At 39.4% G+C, this 12,827-nt stretch overlaps 1 protein-coding gene across 3 annotated transcripts in view; it reads right to left on the reverse strand.

The window, feature by feature from the left end:
- LOC126281738 (uncharacterized) overlaps window positions 1-12,827 on the reverse strand; it is a 174,030-nt gene that overhangs the window by 59,772 nt on the left and 101,431 nt on the right. For all 3 annotated transcript variants that reach the window (XM_049980923.1, XM_049980924.1, XM_049980926.1), the window contains exon 7: window positions 8,990-9,137. In XM_049980923.1, the coding sequence (XP_049836880.1) occupies window positions 8,990-9,137 (148 nt within the window). The remainder of the gene's footprint in view (window positions 1-8,989; window positions 9,138-12,827) is intronic.

Below are 12,827 nucleotides of genomic sequence, written 5' to 3' on the forward strand. Positions count from 1 at the left end.
AAACCATGATTAGATATTAGTTTAAGGGGGTGGCAAACACATAAAAATCAGAGTCCTTGAATAAGTTCAGTCTGCATCAAAGAAGCTACCAGCTTCATGGGCCAGAGAAGGAGGATAGTTTGGATGGGATTGCAGCTTGGGGCGAGAAGAAATGCCACATTGGCTTGGAAACTCAAGCCCACAACATACATGCTCACTGCTCATGAAAGAGTCACTAGATACCTATACTTACATAAGAAGTTGGGGGGGGGGGGGGGGGGGTTCAAGAAAGAGTTACATTTTCTGATAGTGCTTCATTGTAGATAAGTGCATCATCAGCAAATGGTCTGAGGTTACTATCAATATTGTTTGTCAAAACTTTAATACGCAAGATCAAAAGCACTGGTCTCAACATATTACCATGGTATGTGCCTGATATTACTTCTGCATCTGTCAGTGACTTTCAACACATGAGAACTTACAGCACCCTCCCAATCAAGAAATCTTCAATCCAGTTAGAAAAACCCCTCACAGTAGTACTGAGTAAAACACTTATCATAAGTCAAAATATACTGCATCTAATTCCTTTGTCATGGCTTTCAGGATGTCATGTGAGAAAACTGTGAGTTGGTTCCCACAGTTTTAGATATTTTGCTGTTCAAGATATTTATTGCATTTAAACTCAGAATATGGTCTAAGATTCTACAATTTATGGGTACCAAGCACATGGAGCTGTAACCTTGTGGATCACTTCTATTAGCCTTTTAGTACTTGGGTCTGACCTTCAAATTCTTTCTACTATTTGGCACAGTTTATTGTTTGTAGGATCTACAATACATTGTGGTTAAAACAGGTGCTAACTCAGTTGTGAATTATGTATAGTATCTAAAATCTAACAAGGATTCGATTGGGCCTTGTATATTTGTTCTGTTTTAGCAGTTTTGACTGTTCCTCAATGCCTGTTCCAAACTGGGATATCGCCTTAACAGTGGTGAGCAAGGAATTGTGGGAGGAGTAACCACCTCATTAAAAAACCAGGATCCATCTGGCTCCAGATGGTAGCACCCAATAAGAGCCCCTTGACATGGTAACAGGTGAAGACAGTCAATAGTTTCTGAAAATGGAAGGGAGTACAAAAGCCATATTAGCTGTAACACCTGTACTCCAGAGATGCTAAGAACATACCCTGTAGGCAATGCACAGTTCTTGAGGTGCTGTGGGAACTGTGAGAAGTGGGTGTCTGATCATACTGTAGGCAGGCATCATTAATGTGATGGCCCTGCCTGCAAAGGCAAATGAGCTGACAGAATTCCTGGAGACAGAAAATGTACAAATGTTTGGGCTTAGTTAAGTCAGGTGAGAGGGAAGAGGAAGGAGGAAAATGAGAAAAGGATACACACTTTATTGGAGTGGCAGATGAGAGGTCAAGAATGAAGTGGGCATTCCAGTAAAACCAACCATAGAAGAATGGTGGCATTACAATACACAAGTGAAAGGATGATGGAGATGCAGATGAGGACAAATAATGGAGTGAAGTACTTCATCCAAAGTACGTGCACCACAGACAGGAAATAAAGAGAAGTTCCTAGAGATATAAGAGAGTGAAATTACAAATGTGGAGGCAATAATGGTGGGTGACTCAAATGCACAGGGGGAGAGGACAGACTAGGAAAAAGAGGGACACTGGTTGACTTTTGGGAAAGAAACAGTTGGATTGTGGGCAACACGTAGTTCAGGACAAAAGATAGCCAAAAAATAATAAGATGTGGGTGAGGAGAGAGAAGGAAGAAGATTGGCATTGACTATTCTCTGGTGGAAAAGCTAAATTGCCGACAGTTGATGGATGTATGTAACTGCACTCCCAGGAGAAGCTTTTGATGGAGACCTTCGAGTAGCAGAGGCAAAAATGAGGAGGTTGAAATGGAAGGAAGAAAGTCAGAAAGTGAGTCAAAAAATAGAAGTGTGTAAGCTGAAAGAAAGGAAGATTCAAAAAAGTTCAACGTGTTACTTAAGCTTAAAATCCTGAGCACAGAAATGCAGAAGTATGGAAGAAGAATGGGGTAGGTTCAAAGAGGAATCTGTAAGCTCTGCGGAGGGCACCTGTGGCAAAATGTCTGGAATGGCAAAGGATAAGGAGATACCATGGTGGAATGAGAAGGTGCAGGAAGCAGTAAAAGAAAAGAAGAAAGCATGGAGTGAATGGAACAGAGATAAAATGGAAGAGAGCAAAAGGAAATACTAAGAAAGTTAAAAGAAGTGTAAGAAAATGGCAGCTGAATAAAAGAGCAAAACATGGGAGGAATTCACACAAGACTGGAAAAGAATGTTACTAGAAAGAAAAGGTTGCTCTATGGAATTACATGGAGTAAGAGGAAGGAAAGCACTTACAAAAAGCTGGTGAAACAGGAAAATGAAGGGCTAGTGATGCAATCATGGAAGATAAGGAGAAGATGGAAAGAGTACTTTGACAAACTACTAAGTGTGAAAAACAGCAATGAATAGAAGTTCATCATGGGGACCTAACCCTGCAAGAAGAGAAAGATATTAGCAGTAGAACTAGCACTCAGAAGAATGAAAACAGGAAACGCACCTGGTATAGATGAAAGAAGTGTGGAGACGACATAGGCAGCTGGACCTAATAGCTACAATGGTTATACAGATTGTTAAATGCATATGGGATCGGATATGTATGCCTGAAGGATGGGGAAAGGGGACAATAATGCCAGTGTTCAAGAATGGAGACAGAAAAGTATGTGGTAACTATTGAGGGATCACAGTCATATCACACATAGCAAAAATACTGGAGAGGATATTGGAAAGAAGACTGAGGGAAAAAGTGGAAGGTCAGTTACAAGAGGAGCAGTATGGCTTTCAATGTGGTACATCACCAGTGGACCCAATCTTCAGTATGAGGTACTTGACAGAAATGCACCTGGAATCTTACAATAGTGTCCCCAGAGAAAAACTGTGGGAAGCCTCGGAGAGAGAGAGAGAGAGAGAGAGAGAGAGAGAGAGAGAAATTCTTCAAGCAATACATGACAAAAGCTTCAACTGTGTACTCGCTCAAGTTGGAAGAACTGTTTAGTTTAGGAAGCTTCCTGACCTGAGACAAGAAAGTGTGGTGTCACCTTTCTTATTTACAATGGTGATGGATAAAATCGTGAAAGAGACAAACAAAAGAAGTTCATAGAGGAAGAGAAATTATTGCTGTTTGCTGATGACATTGTGGTGTGAGGAACCAGCAGTAAGACTGTACGAGAACAAGTAGACGATTTAAAGGGGGAAGAAAAATCAAGAAATGTGGAATGAAAGTGGAAAAAAGCAAGACTATGATGGTAACCAGAGAAGACACAGAAGGCAAGGGAAAAATTAATATCAAAGGACAGGATACTGAAGTTGTGGAAGCTTTCAATATCTAGGAAGTGTCATAACAGAGAATGAAACAATCGATGCACAAGTTACCAAAGGGGTACAACAGAGCAACGCATTTCACCAGTGTTTGAGGGCTTAGTCTGGGGAAATGAGGTGCCGATGAAGTACAAGGAAATGCTGTATGAGTTGTACTTTACACTCACACTGACATATGCATTGAAGACCTGGGCAATGACAAGAAGAGAAGAGAGTAGAAACTAAGCTAGTGAAATGAAATTCCTAAGATGTACATTAAGGAAAATCAGGAAAGACAGATCAAGAAGTGAAGATGTAGAAATGAAATTAGAGATGAAAATCTGGATGAGAGGACCAAGAAGAACAGCTCTAAATGGTTTGGACATGTAAACAGAATGGAAGATGGAAGAACATCCAAATGAAAGATGGAGGCAAAATTTGAGGGTAAGAGGGAGGCCTGGAGCAAGATGGACTGACTCAATAAAGACTAGAGGAAGGTATCTGGACTGGAAGGAAACAGATACAGAAGAAGAATGGGAAAGATGGGGGAAAGTGAGAGTACCATAAATGTCCCAACCCACCCTGATGCTGAGTAAAGGGGAAACAAAGATGGCGAGGAGTCATTTTTGCAGTAGTACTCTGGATTTTCCTGTATAAAAGAGCAGTCAAAATTAGGGTTTAGCATTTCTATTCTTGCTCCAGTTTCTGAGGTACCTGTACGCGTTTGGCACTAACTTCAGTGCAAGTGTTAGCTTTTTCGTGTGACCAGAATTTCTTTGCACTGTGTGTGATGGCTTTCAATATGTTTATACTATGGTAGTCATTGAAGACTTCACATACTGCCATTTTAACAGGCAAATGTATTTCACTTGGCATCTCCAAATCTGTACTAGGGAGCTTTGTTATACAACTATTATGCAGTTGTTGCATTTCTTCAGAAGGCGTTTTTGTCTTTTTCTACTTTGACAGTTCCTACAACCAATATATGTTCTCCTAGGTACACATCTGTCTAGTGCCTGGTCAACTGTTGTTCTAAACATAAGTCACAGTTGTTCTAAATGCTACTGGCCAGAGCTATATGTTTCAAGCTCCTCCTCGGAGATATGGTATTACTGGCTCTTTATCCAGTTTCTGGAGATGCTAATCTCTATTATTTATTTACTTGCCTTTTCTACTTTGTTGATCATCGTTACTACAACTGCATCGTGGTCACTGAAACCATTTTCATCATGAACCTCGACAATGAAGCTAGGTCAATTTGTTGCCAATACGCTGCTGGCCATTAAAGCTGCACCGTCAGGAAGGATAGAATATGACAAAATTTTAATTACTGTACATATACAGTATATCAAGAAGAATACCTGATTAAATCTGCAGGTGATGTGCAAGTAGCTGAGGTCCAAAATTTAGTACACAGGGTCATTGCCTCTTGCAGGAACAGCAGCTCTATTTGGGCTGCATACCTGTGAAACTGAGCTTGAAGCACAGATATACAACTACGTCATTTGAAGCTGCTTTAACTACTACTTCTTCTTCTTCTATCTCACTTTATCCTGCTTCTCTATGGGGTTGGCATTGTTTTGTGGATTTTGGGATGTTAGTTGGTGGTTCAATGCCATTCCTGATCCCACCACATCCTCCACGACAGAATCTGTGTACCACATGTGTCTGTGTCTACAGTACAGCTCAAGTTCAAGTGTGAGAACAGTTTCTGAATGTTTGCGTAGCATGTATCTGAGGCGGCATGTGGATATCAGCCGGTTTTCACCTACTTGGATGTGGGAAACTGCATACAAACCACACTCTCGCTGCCCAGCTCACCAGGCCCTCATCATTAATAAGAGAGGTGGATTTCATCTGGGACTGTCTCACCTCCCACAATCCTGAAAGCAGCACACTAAGTGACTCGGCTATCTGAGTGGCTCTGTTTCAACTCTAGGCCAGAATTCATCAATCGCAGTGGCTGGTGAGTGATGGAGCTCCAGTCTCATGCCAAACCATGACCAGATGTCTCTGGTGGGTGAGATATTTAGAGAATATGCTGGCCAGGGATACAGTTAAGTGCCCTCTGTGTCAGGATAGGACAGCACAGCATGGGCCACATGTGATCTCGTGTTATGTTGTTGAAGGATAACGTCACAGAGACCTCGAAGATGAGGCACAACAGCTGGTGTTAATACATTAGAAATGTAACAGCTGTAGTCAAAATTACCAGCAATGTAAACAAGAAATGATTATATGTGTTTGCAGGCTTCCTCAGTGTATTCCAATGATAAAACTTCTCAGGTAATCAGCCAAGTGATGGCATTGCCTTGTAGCAACATTTCAATGAGTTTCACACCCATCATCTTCACCGGAAGAGTCAGGATGCTGTGTTCTGTGTATCTGATGACAATAGATAGGCACAGACACAGTGATGCACCTCACACTGCCATACAAAACACATCAGAAACATCTGAGCAGGGCAGACAGGTAAGTCTACAGTGGCAGAGCATAGCGTCAACAAGGAACACACTTCCCATTCTGAAGAAACAAAGAAGCTATGCAGCACCATTACCTTCTGGGACTCAGTTGTCAAAGAGGCGATAGAAATACATCTGCACTATAATTTAATAAATCCGGATAGTGGATTTCAACTCTGCACAACATGGGAGTCTGCATACTGAAAAAATCTGACAGGAATGCTCCATTCTAAATAGTGCCGGCATCTACGGACAGAATGGAAAGACACAAGGACTCAATGCCTACACTGAGGCACACCACATTCCTTACCACAGGCAGCACCAATTTTCCCCACTACTGGCGTAGCTCTCTCTTCCCGAGATATGTGATTGGCCCACCTACAGTCAACATGCATGGGATATGCAGCACACAGCAACCCGACAATTTGCCTGAAGATGATGGGTACAAAAATCATTGAAATGTTGCAACAAGATAATTTCAGCACTCAACTGACTATCCAAGAAGATTTTATCATCAGAAATGATTATGTTGTGTTTCCAGTGGCACCCCATACCACCATGACAGGTCCTAGGCCCTTATGACGACGATGAATTCAATCTAGCATGCTCATTTTCCTGGTAGCCTCCAACACAGATGTGTCCATTGTGAAGCTGTGTGCAGAACTTGGACCCATCTCAAAAGATGACATGGTGCCACTCCTGTGCCCAGTGTTGTTACTATGTGCATCACTTCAGAGTACCTCTCTTTCTGCTGCTGTGTCAAAGCAAGCCACAATAATAGTCCCAATGCTAACTATCTATAGCGTTCCAGACTTTGTCGCACTGTGGGAAAAAGTGCATTTCCAGTCTTAAGGTATGTGACACAGCTGTACGACCCTACATAGCTGAGCAGTGTCTAGCCTCTCAGGTGCTAATCACATGGGCTGTTGAGATCCTGTATGGCATTTGGTATGGCCCTCTTGAACCGACAGATCCCCTATTCGTGTGATAAGTCATGGGGTTCCAATCAACACAAGCAGCAGCAATATCAAAGAATGATAAACAGCAGTCTCAATTCTGGCATACACTGATTTCTGCTTGTTAGCAAGTAACAACATGATGTAATCACAAACAAATAACATTCCAAAACAATTCCTGAATGAAGGACCTACTGTATGATGTTTCCTTATACACAGAATATAGATGTAGTTTCTCCTATTTGCTTTATGCAGTTGCACTAAAATTATAACCATTTGCATATCAAAGCATTTAGTGCATTTCATACCAGTTTAGAGTTTGCTGCATGCCACTTTCAAGGTGCTGCAGTTCTGATGGTCAACAGTCTCTGTCCTCATCATGAATGGGATTCTACACTATCCATTCTAGGTAGCTTTCAGGGAATGTATTTAGTATCATTTTGCAGTATGTCTCGGGGTGAGTGTGGCTGTCATGAGAAAGACCCAATCATACATTTATGTAAACTGTTGATATTGGGTCCTGCCCAATCAATCATAGATGCAGGTACAATTTATATCTCCATGGATTTAAGTTTCTTGTCTACTTTGATTAAAACAACATTTCCACTTCATTTTTGATATAGGCCTCATTTTCCCTGAAAATCTCACTGTTAACAATTTCATGTCTCAGTTAGCTTTCTGTATCTAGTATTATATGAGTCCCGCTCCTCTTTAGGAGTGCTCCAGACTCTGTTACTTTCTTGCAAATACTTAAGCTGTTGATCACTAAAATTCTAATAGTTTCATCTCTTTGGATCTTACACTAATACTTAAGTACAGCTATCTTTAACTGGATTGGATGGAGAGTTGCTGAATTAAAAGAAAATTCTTGCATGTGCCCCATCAAAGTCACCAGCACTGGCAGCAGCCTCCGTTGCTGTGTAGTGACCCTCCGACCTACCAGTTCTCAATCCTATGACGTACGTTCAGAGAGACACATGCTATTTGTCACAGAACCTACAATGTCTCTGGTTCAAACATTATTATGCAAAACAGCATCAACATTATTGTGTATTGTCACAGCAACTGATTGAAACCTAGAAGAATATATGATTAAATGAAGCTATCTTCTGATACAAAGGAGAAGTAAGTTTTATCTGTGGAAAAAGCACTTATTGAACTGCTTGCCTCTTGGGTCAATAGATGTCACCAACAAATAGAATAACTTAATAGAGCAAGTTTTACTATCATCATATAAAAAATAAGTCTGTACATATTAACAACTAAGTTACAGTCCAGTTGATGAGTTTTTGTATTTAGGTCAACTGGAAAAGAAAGTAGAAAAGAAAAAGATCTGGATGGACAAGAAAGAAAAAAGAAGTGTAAAATCTGTTTGGGGGTGCTTTTGGTAAACCAAATTGAGCCTTTAAAATTAAGATTCCAAACTGTCTGAAATGGTAACTTTGGGTAAGTGTGTATCACAGGTGCTGGGTTACAAGAGTGAAATGTGGACTTTCATGAAAATGACTGAAGTTCTGAGAGCTGCTAAGTGAGCAATGAAGAGACGTGTGTTGAGAATTATTAGGAAAACAAAGGGCTCAGGGAAAAGATTGAAGTTGGGGATGTAACTGTGATAGAATGAGAATGAGGTGGAGATTGGGGGGACATGTAGCCAGATAATTTTGTGCGCCTAAGTGGTCTGGTGCAAGTCTCTCAACTGGATGCCACTATGGTACCTGGCACATCCATAACCTACCCCAGCAATACTGCTAGGGAAAGGGGGCATACAGTTCAATGCAGAATCCAAACCACATGTTGTTCCTGATGGATGTTCACATCATTGAGAGAAGAGGGCTAAGTTAAAGGCAGATTAAAAATTCTGTAGCCTGACCGAGATGCAATCACATGAGCTTTCAGTTTCCAGGTACATACTTTATCATTATACCACAAAGCCTGAATACATAGCCAGCTGAATTTATGGTAGTTAGGCCATGGACGTTTGTTGCTGAATTACAGTAAATTATATAATATTTATACAGTAATCTATTGGAAAGTAGGTAGGTAACATTACAAAATCAGCAGAAGCAGCATGCATCCAAATATCTAAATAGTATAATATATGAAAGAGTCTAGAGGAGCCCCTTGTCCAGCAGTAGATGTCAAATGTTTAATGATGAGACTGATGATGTTAACAATGTTAACGAATATAAATCTTAAATGTCTTACCATGGAGATACTTCAATGTCACTTTGCGCAATTTGTTGCTTGGAGAAAATAATGTAGTAACTTCATTCATATATGAAGAGCTACATGGTAATGTATACATAATGCTTTCAAGATTATCTAATACTGCTGGATCAATATCTTCAGTCCCCTGGAAGTAAAGAGAAGTGTCAAAGTACACTACCAATGAGTTAAAGAAAAATTCTACCAAATGATAGTTAACGAAAAAGTTAATGAAAAAAGGAAATACAATGGCAATCTGGGAAATAATGATCAGTTTTGCTTTCCCACTGATTCTATCCCAGTTCAAACATTTTTCTCAACATCTTTTCTCAGTGTTGTCAAATTACCAGCCACACAAGCTGTTGTTATGCATCCTATAGTAGTTTAAAATGGACTGCATCTTAAAAAGTCCTGTTGGTTATTTAATGAAAGAAACATGTGAAACATGACCTATACGTCCATCTTACATCACAGATGACTTTAAGAACCAAGTGAAGAAATTGTACACGACTAACTCTTAACTGCAGACAAGTTACCACAGTTCTTTCCTATATATTTCTCATTCTGTGTTCAGTGGAATTATGTCTGTCTATTGTGGCTACAGCAAAATTATTGGATGATGGGTTCCTTGACAACTGAGTGACCAATGTAAAACAAATACAGAGTGAACCATAACTCCACTAACAAACTTTCAGAGGTTGTTCAGTGCTGCCTTCCAAGTCTTTTGGTACAAGGGACTCATGGTCTCCAGCAGCATATTTGGTTTGTTATTGCAACCACCCTTGTTTCTGTTAAAATACATTCAGAACAGTGAAGAAACCTGTAATAAGCCATAACCAAAACATATAACACACAACACAGAGTAACACAACAGCCCTCAGGCAAGACAGTGTACTGTGATGTCATTGCTATACTGCAGGAACAGCTCAACATTGCTTTGTGGTCCCACTCTTCCACTGCATTCAGTGAACCCATACAAGAGGTGCATACTGGCCAACTCTTCATCAATAAACCTATCCATACAGCTATGTACCACTGTTAACATACAACTAAAACTGTCAGAATTACAAACCCACAACAGAGCTGGGCAGTACTGAATGCAAACTTGAATGCAAAGAGTAAAATGGGTACTACTCTTGTCAACAGGAGGTTCTGTGAACGAAAAGAAACAAGCAATGTTGTGCAATATTTTCAGTGCAACACAGATACAAAGCTAATCGTTGCAAGAAACAAAATGAAATGTAATAACTGTGTAATGATCCCCAATGTCCATGGGTCCCTTATATCAAAACTCTGAAAGTATTGCCAAACAACTTTTGAAAGTTTGTTGTTGGACCTCTGGTACACCCAGTAGAATGGCTGCAGTACTGAAATTTTTTATGCAGTAGCATACATGTGGAAATGCTTGTCTGGTTCAAACTATTACTGGTGCTGAAACATGGGTGCACACAACACTTCACGAACAAGTGCATAACGCTTAACTGGCATCGTCCTTCATCAACTAAAAAGCTGCAAAAACTGAAAAAAATGTGTCAACAAAAAAGTTGCTGACAATTGTTTTTTGCCGTTATAAGAGGGCTGTCTTGGTGGATTTCACACCAAAAAGTGTTGTTATAAATCCAGATCAATATTGTGACACCATAAGAAAACTACAGTGAGCTTTATAAAATCTTAGGCATGAAGTACTGTGTCCCAGTATTGAGCTACTTAATCACAATGTCCATCCTCAAAACGCTGTGGTAATCAGAAGCTTACTGGATCTATCTGGATGGGAAATTTTTGATCATTCACCTCACAGTGCAGACCTCGCATTGGTGATTTTCACCTTCACAAAGCACAAAAAGTTCTTGGGTAGGAAATACGTTGAAAAGTAATAGACACAGGTTTAAAGGAGTAGTAGTAGCTGACTATGACATGGGGATTCCTACAAGATAGCAAACAGATACAACAAATGCTTCAATAATGATTGTGATTATGTAGAGAAATAAAGTACAGTGGAGACTCCATTAACCAGACTAATTGTTGTCATAAGTCATTCACACAATCAAAAATCCACAAACTAAATGAATGAAGGAAAGCAATTCTCATATAATTAATATAGAAAGGTAACCTATGTCACCTGCATCTTTTAGCTACATTGTTATATGGTTATTTTTCTAGAGTTAATAAATAATGTTAAGTGTAACCTATGTCACCTGCATCTTTTAGCTACATTGTTATATGGTTATTTTTCTAGAGTTAATAAATAATGTTAAGTGTATATTTAAAACAACACAAACAAATTAAACTTATTAAAATCAACAACAAAAATCAATGTTTCTTAAAATATTGTTGTTGTTTTTGTGACCATTAGTCTGAATACTGGTCTGATGCAGCTCTCCATGCTACTGTATCCCGTGTGAGCCTCTTCACCTCTGAATAAATACTCCAACCTTCATCCTTCTGAATCTGATTTCTGTATTCATCTATTGGTTTCCCTCTACAATCCCCCCCCCCCCCCCCAACACACACACTTTCCTCCAGTACTAAATTAGTGATCACCTGACGTCTCAGAATGTGTCCTATCAAGCGATCCCTTCTTTTGGTCTAGCTGTAACACAAACTTCTTGTCTCATCAATTCTATTCTGTAACTCCTCATTAGTTACATGACCTACCCATCTAATCTTCAACATTCTTCTGTAGGACCACATTTTAAATGCTTCTATTCTCTTTTTGTATAAACTTTTTACTATCCATGTTTCACTTCCATATGCGGCTACACTCCGTACCAATACTTTCAGAAAAGACTTCCTAAAACTTAAATCTACATTTGATGTTAACAAATTTCTCTTCATCAGAAACGCATTTCTTGCCATTGCCAATCTACATTCTATATCCTCTCTACCTTGGCCATTATTTTGCTGCACACATAGCAAAACTCACCTATTACTTTAAACATCTTGTTTCCTAATCTAGATTCCCATAGCATTGTCTGATTTAAGTCAACTACATTCCATTATCCTCGTTTGGCTTTTATTGATGTCCATCTTTTATCCCCTTACAAGGCAATGTCCATTACATTCAACTGCTCTTTCACGTCCTTTGCTGTCTCTGACAATTACAATGTCATCTGCAAACCTCAAAGTTTATATTTCTTTTCCTTGAATTTTAATTTCTATTTCAAATTTTCTTTGATCTCCTTTACTGCTTGTTCAATACATAAATTGAACATCAGGGATAGGCTACAACCCTGTCTCACTCCCTTCTCAATCACTGCTTCCCTTTCATGCCCTTTGACTCATATTACTGCAGTCTGGTTTCGGTACAAGTTGTAAACAGCCTTTCGCTCCCTGTATTTTACGCCTGCTACCTTCACAATTTCAAAGAGTGTACTTCAGTCAACATTGTCAAAATCTTTCTCTAAGTCTACAAATGCCATAAGCATAAGATTACGTTTCCTTGACCTATCTTCTAAGATAAGTTGTAGGGTCAGAATTTCCTCTTGTGTTCCTACATTTCTCTGAATCCAGACTGATCTTCCCTGAGGTCGGATTCTACCAGTTTTTCCATTCTTCTGTAAAGAATTCATGTTAGTATTTTGCAACCATGACTTATTAAACTGAGAGTTTGGTAATTTTCACACTTGTCAGCAACTGCTTTCCTTGGAGGTGGAATTAAGAGATTAGACACATTTTAGTATTTATGTCCATATTTTCTTAAAATTAAAATAATGCAACATTATTCATGAAATACCTCACAAAAGTCACATAGGAAAATCACTGCAGTTTAATTTTGTTTAAAATATTTGGTAATTGCCATTTGATGTAAACAATTTCTTCTCTTCATTGCTGCTACATC

Source organism: Schistocerca gregaria, chromosome 7 (assembly GCF_023897955.1).
Source record: "Schistocerca gregaria isolate iqSchGreg1 chromosome 7, iqSchGreg1.2, whole genome shotgun sequence".
NCBI classification, from domain to species: domain Eukaryota; kingdom Metazoa; phylum Arthropoda; class Insecta; order Orthoptera; family Acrididae; genus Schistocerca; species Schistocerca gregaria.